The 12,444-nt window shown below is 39.5% G+C and overlaps 1 protein-coding gene across 2 annotated transcripts; it reads right to left on the reverse strand.

Annotated features, from left to right (window-relative positions):
- Positions 1-1,351: 1,351 nt before the first annotated feature.
- LOC143888402 (F-box family protein) lies at positions 1,352-11,297 on the reverse strand. Of its 2 annotated transcripts, none has more exons than XR_013254583.1 (5): positions 11,029-11,297; positions 10,756-10,929; positions 10,045-10,207; positions 9,805-9,939; positions 1,352-2,098 (listed from the first exon to the last, which is right to left on the reverse strand). XR_013254583.1 is itself a non-coding variant. In XM_077392807.1 (5 exons), the coding sequence occupies exons 1-5, from the start codon at positions 11,247-11,249 to the stop codon at positions 2,040-2,042; spliced, it is 756 nt and encodes a 251-aa protein (XP_077248922.1). In that variant the 5' UTR covers positions 11,250-11,297; the 3' UTR covers positions 1,352-2,039. The 2 variants fall into 2 exon arrangements, 1 of the variants encoding a protein (XP_077248922.1); XM_077392807.1 differs by having other exon boundaries at positions 9,805-9,943.
- Between the last annotated feature and the right edge of the window lie 1,147 nt (positions 11,298-12,444).

The raw sequence follows: 12,444 nt of genomic DNA on the forward strand, positions 1-12,444 counted from the left end.
CTTAGGCTGTGTTTAGCTAGAATGTAGGCTTGGGGAGCCTCGGCCGAAGTTGAGCATTTGTTTGGGCCATAAACTAAGGGTATGGTTGGCCTTGGGGAGGCTTGGACTCTTCCCCGTTCTTTTACTAGATGTTATCATACGATCCTGTGATTGGGCTAGGTGTAGGCAGTTCCATAGTGTTTGTTCAGGCTTGGTCTTCTGCCTTGAGTGTCTTAGATTATGCCTCAGCCAAGAACTGACTGTGGGATTGGCCTTGGGCTTGGGCATCAAAAGCATCTGCCACAATTTAAGCCCGTCTTCAACAATGTGCATTGGAGCCGAGGCTAGGCCTTGATGCACGCTTCATAATGACCTTCAAACAAGGATTGTGCGAGTATTGAGCTTAGGCCAAGGCGGGGGGCCATACTGAGCAAGGTTTTAAAATTTGGACCGAAATTCGAAATTTTGGACTGAAATTTCGGATTTCGGTCAAGACTGAAACCGAAACGTTCTGAAACATTAGCCAAAATTTTCGGAAATTCAATTACCGTCCGCATCCGAATCCGTTTAAAGCGAATATTATCCGAATCCGTTTCAAGCGGATATTATCCGAATCAGTTTATGAGATATCCGGCTCTTAGCAGATGCGAATCTGGTAAATGGCATATCCGATCCGTTTAACATCCGAATCCGAGAAGTAAATCCTTTTTATTTATTATTAATAATATCATTAATATTTATTTTTAGTAATGATACACTATCTTTTGTTTCTATAAGAAAAGTGAATATTATTTTTAGAAAAAATAAAATAAAAACAAAAATAGCCCAAACCCATTCCATCATATACAAAAAAAAAGGAAAAATCCAAAGACCACTACCAACACTATCATCCATCCCCATCCCCATGGCCTCCCTCTCTCTCTCTGCCTTTGTTTTAAAAGAAAGAAGAGGATCTCATATATTTTAGGGTTTGAGAGTTAATTTTGTGAAGAGAATGTAGAGGTCTAGTTTTAGAGTTTGGAAAATTCATTCGAGTAAGTAGGAGAAAAAAGATAAAGTGCTGCAATAAAATGTTCGAATTTACCGGATAAACGGATACGGATAATATCCGAATTCGAACAATATCCGACGGATACGAATTCGGTAATAGATATTAAATATCCGTCGAATCCGAATCCGAATCCGAATTCGGATAGTGTATCCTGTAATCGAATTCGCATATAGCCATACCCGCTCCGAATTCGATCCGTTTACACCCCTACATGCAATGACTCAAGTAAAACCAATCTCTAGCTATCATTAGTCCCTAATTATATTGGGGATTAGATTTCTCTGTTACAGATATCAATTCAACTCCATTTTGCAAAGAGAGTTAGTAGGAATTTCCTTTTTTCACCTGTCCCCTTCGTATTACAAATACAACTTAGTAGTGTTCTTACCATTCAAAAAAAAAAAAAAAACTTTGTAGTGTTCTTTTTTCTCAGTTCATGTTCTGTGTAAGAGCTTTCGATGAATTTACATAGGTGCGATATCATTTTGGGAACATCTCTTAACTGTTTCACTCTCAAATTTAAATGGAAGTGCTGGTCATCAACTTGTGAGAAACCACAGCAGAAAGGCAGAAAGCTATTGATGTGATCCCAGGTTTGCACCAATTTGGTATCAAAGCCTATGGTTTGCATTAGCTATTCAGTCTTTTGGTTCCTTCCCTCTGTGCACATATTGCAAACTCTGACATGCCCGCCTATATCAACCTTCCTAACTTCATATGGATCGAGGGCTTTAGTGGGGAAAAAAAAAACCATCCAAGAAAGATGGTGCATGGTGCATCTTTCCTGCTTCACAACAATTGTGGAACAAAATCACTGGCTTCTTCAGTATACCTTAATCAGCACTTGACACCCTATATGTCAATCAAGAGCAGGTTATCTGCACAGTGATTGTAAATCCCTTGTAGTCAAGTACGTAATCCTCTACCGAACAATGCTGCTTATCAAAGTCGTCTAGCACATTTTTCTCCATTTTATCACCACATTCCTTAACCTCTTTAAATTCAACACTTACAACGACCTCTTGTTTAAATCTGCATCTCTCCTTGTGCTAGAACTTGGGTTAGAACCTGCATCAATAAAAAAAACTTTTCAAGTTTTTAGCTCAGATTCCAGTCACCTTTTCGGCTCAGCAACCAACATGCAATTTCTATGCAGCAAGTAACATTGAGGAAGAGCATGGGGGAGGGGAGAAGAGAATCCTTGGCATCATGGCACATTGTTTTAGGTGGTGGAGCATTTCTCTTTGATTTCTTATCTCACCACCTCCCACCCACCGCACAACCCAAAAGAAAAAAAAAAGGAAGCAATCTAAATCTGTGGACTTTTGTGGTGAAAATTTTCAAAAGAATTTTAACATCATGGAAAAGTCATGTCATCTTTAGATTTCATATCACCTGTACCAAGGCAACAATCTCTAGAGTTTAGCAAACTGCATCTTTCCTGTTTGTATTTCAACGCCTAGGAGGGTGGTCAATCATAAAAGAGCCTACAGAATATGTTCTGCGGAATGGGAAAGGGAAGATTCGAAAATATCACCTGTTCAGCCAAAATATTTTATTTGGAATGGTGGGAAAATAATATTATTGAAGATGAAGGAAGAATACACAACAGGAACATCGAATAGGCAGATCAAGAGAGAAAAGAACAAACAAAAGAAACCAAGACTACAGCGCCAAGGAGACCTTTCAAAAAAAATAATAATAATAACTACAGCACCAATTCTCCCGGCTCGATTGAGAATTCAGCCAAGGAGACCATACTAGGTCTTCCTACCCCTTGCCTAGCAAGAGAATCAGCCCCCTCCTCATTAGCCGAAAGCCTATCATTCTGCACACAATGTTCTGCCCACCGATCCAAGCAATCTCCTCCAAGGTAGTTTGCGAAGTACAGAAGATAGACATCCTTGGCTTGTGTCCAATTGATTATGCTTTCGGAACCCCCTTTACTACGGTCAAGGGCATACAGATGTTGGGGTTCCAGACCTTATCCCATATTTGATGGCCGGAGAAGTTTGATGGGTTTTACAGTAGGGAATCACGGGCCATGAGCAATGAGCAATGAGCCATGAGCCATGAGCCATGAGCCATGAGCCATGAGCCATGAGCCATGAATCTGTACCTATTAGATAAATGGAGAAGATGGCTAGTTGTCATCAGGCCACAAAGTTAAGGGATCTAATCACTGGCTGGGGGATTAGGGGGCTCTCCGGTGCATAGGGCTGCCTGTTCAGCAAGGTACTAGTGAGGAAGGAGGCAGCATAAAAGGTAATTGAGTTTTTCTGGGGGGGTTGATGTTGCCACTTGGTGTGGTGATGCCCCTTCTCAACAAGAGTGTTGGGAAAGTGGCCTTGTCTCCCACGACATACTTCCTAATATAAATAGGAGTGTGTTGTGGTGGGAAGGCAAAAGCAAGATGAAAGTTTCCTAAATATAAAATGGCAGATAAGGGTTTTCTCGTGTGTGGCGGCAAGAGGTTTGGACATGAGAGAGAGAGAGAGAGAGAGAGAGAGTGTGTGTGTTTCTCCTTGGGTTCTTCTCGTGGGTTTTCATCTTGGGTTACTCTCGGTGTACAGTCTTGGGTGAGGGAAGCAAGGAAAGGGTTGCGGGTTTGTGGATTTGGGTTAATCCATTGTAATCCTTGTATCTTGTTTTTCTCATAGTGGAAGATCGTGTTCTCACCCGTGGACGTAGGCATCTTCGCCAAACCATGTAAATCTCGGTGTTCATCTTGTGGTTTGTTTCTTGTTTTGCCTTTCCGTTATTGTGTGTACGATTGGATCGGATTTGACCGTCGAATTTTCTCAACAAGTGGTATCAGAGCTAAGGTTGGAGCAATCGTTTAGGCATGGTGGAGTAATCATGGGTGTTGTGATTGGATAGCAGTTACAGTGGTCGTCACAGGGTAGAAAGATTATCCGAGAGATTCTCGTTCAAGGTGGATCCCTACAACGAGAAGGGCGAAGTGTTTGAAATGACGGTAAAATCAAGTTCTACCCGATTCAACATCGACAAGTACGTGGTTTTGCCAGGTCCACCGCTTCTTGTCGACCAGATTGATGACGTAGAAATACTTATTGATGAGATCATTACGTCGCGCCAGGTGGGGTTTTAGCGTTATCTTGTCAAGTGGCGTCGTCAATCAGATTCTGATGCTACTTGGCTTATAGAGGAGGAGCTTCATCGTTGCAACCCCGACGTCTTAGAGTAGTACCACACTCTTCACTATATGGACTGTTATGTCACAAATATCTCCAATATTTTCAAAATATATCGTTTTTATCGCGAGATTTTGATAAAACAACAAAATCCCGAACTAATCCCGAGATTTTAAAAGTATAGCGATATTTTCGTTTTTATCATAAAATATCCCGATAATATCGCGATATTATCCGGATATTTTTACGATATTTTTTCCTTAAATTTAATATTTTTATCTATTTTTTAAAGAATTTTCATTTTTAACGTTTATTTCCAAATATAAACCCGAAAAAATTAATAAAAATTAATATATCTTGAGATTTTCTCTTGCCGAGAAATTCCCGAGAACAACATTTGTGACATAGATCCGGAGAAGAGTTCTTTTCAGCAGAGGGTAGCTAATTGTGACCGTAGACACCCGTTACGGGTTTATTCTAGGCGTTATCGGGGTTATTATGGCCTTTTATTACTTATTAGGGTTATTTTAGTCTTTTATTGATTGTTGGGTGCCTAGTTATAGCTATGTCACAAATATCTCCAATATTTTCAAAATATAGCGTTTTTATCGTGAGATTTTGATAAAACGACAAAATTCTGAATTAATCAAGAGACTTTAAAAATATAGCGATATTTTTGTTTTTATCATAAAATGTCCCGATAATAACACGATATTATCCCGATATTTTTACGATATTATTATTTGATATTTTTTCCTTAAATTTAATATTTTTATATATTTTTAAGTAATTTATTTTTACCGTTTATTTCCCGATATAAAACCGAAAAAATAATAAAAGTTAATATATATCCCGAGATTGTCCCTTGCCGAGAAAGTCCCGAGAACAATATTTGTGACATAGACTTATAGGCCAAATTATATATTTTTGTTGCTTTTGATGATTAACTTAGATTATTGTTTCAAGCTATCTTTCCCCTCCAGATTTCTTTCTTCTACTTCTCTTCTTTCTTCATCTTATTCTTTTCTCTCCCTAGCCTAAATCACCAATTCTATCAAATAGCATTATGTTTAAGGCTATAGAAGAAGAAGAAGCGCCTAAATTGTGGAAAAAGTTGGAAAAGCTTTACAAGTCAAAAAGCATGGCCAACATATTGTATCTGAAACGACAGTTAAACGGGCTAAAGATGCAGGAAGGCAGGAAATCTTCTGGAACACATTATTGTGTTCAATGGGCTTGTGGATCAGCGTCACAAGGTTGATGAAAAGTTGAAGGAAGAATACAAAGCCCTTTTGCTTCTTACTTTGCTTGCTTCATAATGTGTATGACAACCAGGTGATAACTTTATTGTATGGTAAGGATATGAAGTCAGAGGAAGTTACGGCGTCGCTATTATCAAATGAGATGTAGAAGAAGCATGTTCTTGATAGAAGCCAAGAGCATGGATTGGTTGTTCATGATGAGAATCAAAGAGGAAGGTCATCTGACAAAAGATCAGGAAAAGGCAGGTCAAGATCCAAAGTCGGCGAAAAGGGCATGCAATGTTACCGTTGCAAGGAATACGACCTCATCAAGTGAGATTGTTTGAAGTGAGCTGACCAATCGGACATTGGTGCTACATATACAGTGGTGGCCGTAACAGATGTGTAAAGCGAAAAGGTTGGAGACTATCCCACAATCTCCACATGTAATCACACTTCTCCTAATGATGAGGGGTATCTAGATTCATGATGCACTGTTCATGTACGCTCCAAGAGAGAATATTTCGATACATTCCCGAAGACAAGGGCACGTGTAGTGTCCTTGGGTGACAAGTCTACTTGTGACGTAACAGGAATTGGGACGGTGAAGATCAAGATGTTCGACGGAGTGGTTTGTACTTTTGGTGGTGTGGCGTATGTCCCAAAGATACAGAAGAATCTAGTTTTGCTAGGCCGGGACTTCAGGAGTTGTGGGTATTCAGCTGCAGGTAGACCCATGAAAATCACACGCGGCTGTATGGTTCTAGTGAAAGGACAGAAGTGTAGCAGATTATATCGTATGGTCGGGTCCACAATGACCAGTGTCTCTAAGATCACGATGGCTAATTGGAAACAGACTGGTAGCGCGTGCACACCTAGGGTCTCTTTCGCAGTTGGTGCAGAGATGGGTTTTTAGGTTGCAGACGATGGTGAAAAGTTGATAGTACCTGCGATGGGAAGGACGGATAGAGATCTCTCTACAGCGTTGATTAGGTGAGTTGACGGGTTGGCAGTTACACATGTGCATTAGCTGTGTTGATCGAATAAGGAGGAGTCAGAACAAGGGTGATTCATGGGTGAATAACCATTACTTCGGAAGGCCAATGGTGGTTTGCAGCAACAATGGGCCAGAGGCGACATCATTGGATAATCTTCAAGTGGACCGATATTAGGAAAGTTGCCTTGTTTCCCACCACACATTTCCTAATTTAACTAGGAGTGTGTGTTGTGGTGGGAAGGCAAAACTAGAAGAAAGTTATCCTTGTATAAAATGAGAGATACAAGCGTTCTCTTGTGTGGCGGAAAGAGGTTTGGGCGTGAGAGAGAGAGGGAGAGAGAGAGAGAGAGAGAGAGAGAGAGAGAGAGAGAGAGAGAGAGAGAGAGAAGCGAAGAGAAGAGAAGAGAAGAAAAAGTTTCTTCTTGGGTTCTTGTCATGAGTTTTCTTCTCGGGGTTTTACTCGAGCTACTCTCGGTGTACGGTCTTGGATGAGAGAAGCAAGGAAAGGGTTGCAGGTTTGTGGATTTTGGGTTAATCCATTGCAATCCTTGTATATTGTTTTTCTCGTAGTGGGAGATCGTGTTCCCACCCATGGACATAGGCATCTTGGCCGAACCGCATAAATCTCAGTGTTCATCATCTTGTGGTTCGTTTCTAGTTTTACTTTTCTATTAATTTGTGTACGATCGTATCCTATTTGCCCGGCGGATTTTCTCAACAATGCCAGTCATTAGGCTTGAGGAATTAAATAGCGTCCATGCGAAAGACTTAATATTTGAGCTCCTCACCTCCTAAGGGATTTGAGGGATGAGGAGCCAGCTTGTATAGTAGATAATATTTACATCACCAAAGCGGGCAAGCCCAAGGTTGTTTTTATGTTTGATCCCAGTTGAATGGAGATAGCATGGTTTTCGACTATTGGAATCATGGGCCATTTTGTGTCCCTAGGCAGGGCTAACCTTGGATAGTCACTACCCAAAATCAATAGACCAGGCAATCTTGTCTGATCAAGACACACCAAAATAACAATTAAAAAATACATGCATTACAGGCGGTCCAGATTCAATGACCAGAAAAGAAATAGTATCACATGTAGGGGTGCAACTCAGGTCGGGTAGGGTCGGGTTAAGGCCAACCCAACCCAAGGAACCCTTTTTCCTGACCTGATTTCCAACCCGACGAGATTCAACCCGACCCGACCTGAGGAACCATTACTTTCAACCAGAACCTGAACCGAGTTCAGCCCAACCCAAACCCGAACCTGACTTCTTTTCGGGTTGAACCTGACCCGAGTTGCACCCCTAATCACATGGTTAGGATGGTTGATTTTTTGCCACGGGCTTTAACAAATGGCTCATATATCATACAGTCAAAGGGGTTGAAATGATATATGGACCCCTTGTTTTAAGAAAGGCACTCTTCCAGTTGCGCAGATGTCTTGTATTCTGACATTATACAGGACCATGACGGACTAATGTGCGAGATGCACACGCGGGTCGAGCCAAGAAGAAGATTAAGGGTATTTCGGTAAATTTCTACATGTAGTCGCGTTGCTATATAAGCCACATGCTAGGGTTTGGGGATTAGGTTTTTCTTTGTGTTTCTTAGCCAAGAAGAAGAGAGTTTGTAACCCTAGACCGAAATAGTGAAAATCTTCCCCCGTGGATGTAGGTAGTGTGCCGAACCACATAAAATCTTGTGTTTCTTGTGTGATTGTTTTCTTTGCATTGTTTCTTGACTTTTTGCTGCACATCGTATTCGATCCGTGTTGAGAAGTTTTTTCGCGGTTTATTCTACACTTCCCTTTATTTACCCTTTAGAAATTGGATGTAAGGGGCTTTTACAATTCCCAAACCTAGCAACAGCCAATTAGGCAGGTGTAAACAAAGAGTAGATTGTCATCATCAGAACAAGAGTGTGCCTAAATAAATTAAGAGTAGGATGTACCATTCAATAATAATAATAATCATAATAATCATAATAATAATAATAATAATAAAATAAAGCGTATAATTTCATTATAGAAGAAATATATAGCTTTTTTTATCTCCCTATAAAGGAAAGGTTGGTCAAGATGTGTGACAGGAGTTTCATCACTAGGTTCGCTAAAGGAAGGGCTGGACACAATGCTTGCACACGCTAAGCTTTCACCCTTGGATCCAATGGCCTTGCATGGATGAAATGGGAACTAGATTTCAACCGAATTTGTGTACTTCAGTGAGGATCTCTTTCCCCTTATGAAGGGAGCTTAAAAGGGAGGCATATATTTTAGTGTCATATTTATCGATCGTAAATATATTTTAGAGTTTGATATTAGACCTTCTAACTTTGTATTTGATTGTGCTTTCATGGTTCAATATTAAAAATAAAGCATGGCTATTAAATATCTTATACATGTAACTTTTTCAAATTACCATTTAGCATTCAAAAAAAGATGTAAATTTCCATTCAAAAAAAAAACTTTATAGATGTGTGTGTGTGTGTGTGTGTCTGTGTGTGTGTGTGATACCTTGCATATAAGCTCTAGCTCTATTTTTACCTCATAAATATTAGTCATGAAAACAGACATATTGTGCACGAATAATGTTCATACGCAGCGAGTGTAACTTTCTTGTGACAATACATTGTAGAGATATCCATATTCATAATATATGGAGGGATTGTATTCCTACAGGCCACAGGGTTGCACTCTTTACAAGGTGGAAGCACTCTCCCTGGTGAGCGGAGAGGGTTTGTACTCATTGCACCAATCCGTCCCAACTCGTATATTCGTGGTCTGAGAGCAAGTTTGGCGTCATAAGAACCAATCTGAATTGTATGATTCCATCAACCCTTAAACAAGTTGTCCTATCTCAACAATAAATCACTATTTGTAGGGCTATCAACAGGTTGGATGTGGGCTGGAGCTAGGAAAGTTTGGGTAACCACCCGATTAAGATGTACAGGATCTGAATTACTCACAAGTCCAGGTCTAATTCATATATTACTAATTCAATCTTAAGCAATCAGATTCATAACATTTGTAATACTAATCCAAGGGAGGGTTTTATCTATGAAACAAGAGAAGTTAAAATGACAATTGGGAAAAAGTATCTTGGTCATGAAAGGAGGCCAACAGGGTTGATGGATTTTTAACAAGTTTCACAAAGTTTAGTTTCCTTGAATGCAGAGGCAAACAAAAAAAGATTTCAATTAGTTTTAGAGTAAGTGTAACATACATGGATCAATCACCTATACTTTTGAATCCTTCAAAAAATCACTTATACTTTTGAAATATATCAATTAAATAAGAAAGAACAAGAAAACATCCATTGAAGTAGATAAGGCAAGGCAAGAGAGCAAGAGAGCAAGAGAGCAAAAGAAATAAGGTTAGTGTGTTACAGTCATTGCATTGCTTCAACTTTTTGCGTTTCATGTTAGAGTCATCTACGTTCATCCCCAACTGATTATCATGCAATGGATGATACTTCAAAGATGCCAACCGTTCTTTGCTTGCATCAAGCTTCTGTTCCTGAACTTTCTGTCCCACAACATTACCACCCGTCAAGGAAAAGAAAGAGTGTGCCACCAATGCCCATGAATTTCATGCATTTTAACAACTGGGTAAGACACAACACTTACATAAGCTTTCTTATATACTGCAATTTGATTCTCGCAAACTCTCAGCTCCATTTCAAGAGCCCTAATACGATGTTCAACAGGTACAGCACATTGTTCAACCATCTGTTTTTGCTTACCACGGATAACTTCCGGCTGCCACACATTCAAGGCCACAGATGCTTGCCTAACAAAAAAATTTTAAAAAAAAAACATATCTAAATTCAATTCAAGCGCATATATAGAGAAAATAAATTAAAAAGGCACCCACAACCACAGTTCCAATTTATGTTGCACATTAACAGAGAAAATTGTATGAGTTGCTCCAACCAATGCATAATCAGATAATTGAAAAAATGACAAACACAATATGAACACCTAATATTTATGGTGAATCTCCATTGTATTCAAATATTTGGAAAATGAGTGTTACATACCCAAATCAGTTCGCAACATGATTGATCTTCTTATAGGGAAGATCAGCCTCTTGACCCACTTAGAGGGAAGGGTCAGTCCTCCTATGTGCAAATACACAATTTCCAGGATAAATTTCTTCATTAAAAAGAGACTACTTAAATGCTATTTATACCCAACAGAAACTCACTTTGCACTTCCTCTAAAAACTCCTGCCAAAGCCAATCTAAGATATTGTAACCCTTATCTCTAACACTCCCAAAGCAAAGTCCAAAAATTATAAAAATCCAAACTAATTTATTCAAGGAATTGCACCAGTACCTGACCTTCTCCAGGTTTGTTAATTCTACTATAGTCTCCTTCATTTTCTCACTCTCTCTAATAGACTTGAAACTTAACTCTTCAAGGTTTTTTGTATGAACATAAATTTCACTCTCTACTTTAAGAAGGGCGCGCCGATGGGCAGCGAGCTTCTGAGCTTTGTCTTTCTGAAACCTGCCATGGGTATGAATTTGAATCAAAGAATTCAAAATAAATACAGAGAAATTTATAAAAAAAAAAAAAAAGACATGAGAGAGAGATAGAGAGATTTGCCTGGTTTTATAAATGAGTTTGGAAGGGGATTTGGGAGGGTTGAGAAAGAGAGAGGGAAAATCTAGGGTTAATAAGGAAGACCACAAGGTATCATCGTTTGATAATCTGTTGAGGCGTCTAGAGGAGATGGAGATGCAGCAAAGATCTCTGTAGCTTAATTTAGAGGACTCTATTCCAATCTCTAAGATTCTGCTCCATATTTCGTCTGGAAAAATCGACATAGTTTAGGAAATTTCAGGGGAAAAATAAGAACACTAGGGCAGCTAACGAACCCTAGAAACAAGGGAGAAAATAAAGACAAAAATTAAATTCACCTGTGATTTTGTCTTCTAGGGCACGTGTCAAGAAAGAAGCTTTCGTCTTTTTTTCCTAACGGGATTCCCGTCTTGCTAGCAACTCCCTTTCTGAAAATTTTTCATTTTTTTTAGGCAGATGATTTTTTGACACCCCTATTAGGATTATACGCCCCATTGTAAAGTGATTTGACGTCAAAAAGCGTTAAAGTGAGACACAATTCACGTTAAAAGTGGGGGGCTGACCCACAAATCAGCCCTCCACTTTTTAGTGAAGGGCTGGGACTAAACTATCTTTAAGCATATGTTTTTTAATCTCAGCCCTTCACTTCAGAATAATAGGCGACGACTTTGTTAGATGCAATTATCAGAGATTTTATATGGCGTAACCCGTATGTATAGTCTAGTGTTTCTCAAAAAGTACTGTATGGCTTAACACCACAGAATGATCCAAACCGTCCATTTGATGGGTCAGAACTTAAATAGTATGTGCACAAAAAATCAACTCTATAGGATGACCCTAGCCATCCGATCCATAGAGGAACTACATATTATGTAAACCTCTATAGATCGGAGTGTTGGGATCATCTTGTTGAAATGATTTTTGGGGCACAACCTATTTACTTTGTGTCCCATCAAATGGATGGTTTGGATCATCCTATGGTTTGGGCCGTACAGTACTTTTTGAAAAATACTGGACTTGCTTACACCATATAAAAAAGGGAAATGTTATCAGCACTACTGTATTTTGATGAGGGCACTCCTCATTTTATTAAAAGTACGGTATAGACCGCACCATAGGATGATCCAAACCGTCCATTAGATGGGCCACAGCCTAAATAGGTTGTGCCCCAAAACTCATTTACATAGGTTGATCCTAACCTTCCGATCTATAGAGGGTTAGGATCAACCCTCTAACATTCAGATCGGAGGGTTAGGATCAACCGATGGAAATAAATTTTGGGGCACAACCTATTCAGGTCGTGGCCCATCTAATGGACGGTTTGGATCATCTTATGGTGCGGGCCATACCGTACTTTTAATAAAGTGAGGAGTGCCCTCATTAAAATACAGTAGTGCTGATAACATTTCCCTATAAAAAATTACAATTATCAAAGAGGGA

The sequence above is a fragment of the Tasmannia lanceolata genome, unplaced genomic scaffold (assembly GCF_043159265.1).
Source record: "Tasmannia lanceolata isolate RefF3 unplaced genomic scaffold, GAP_Taslan_0.1 ptg000012l, whole genome shotgun sequence".
NCBI classification, from domain to species: domain Eukaryota; kingdom Viridiplantae; phylum Streptophyta; class Magnoliopsida; order Canellales; family Winteraceae; genus Tasmannia; species Tasmannia lanceolata.

Excerpts from the sequence above, each read along its gene's own strand:
- LOC143888402 (XM_077392807.1), bottom strand. The coding sequence starts at position 11,249 with ATGTCGATTTTTCCAGACGAAATATGGAGCAGAATCTTAGAGATTGGA. Across the intron at positions 10,930-11,028 it reads AAACTCATTTATAAAACCAG|GTTTCAGAAAGACAAAGCTC; the intron begins GCAAATCTCTCT and ends TACCCATGGCAG. Across the intron at positions 2,099-9,804 it reads GTTGAAGCAATGCAATGACT|GTTCTAACCCAAGTTCTAGC; the intron begins GTAACACACTAA and ends TTATTGATGCAG.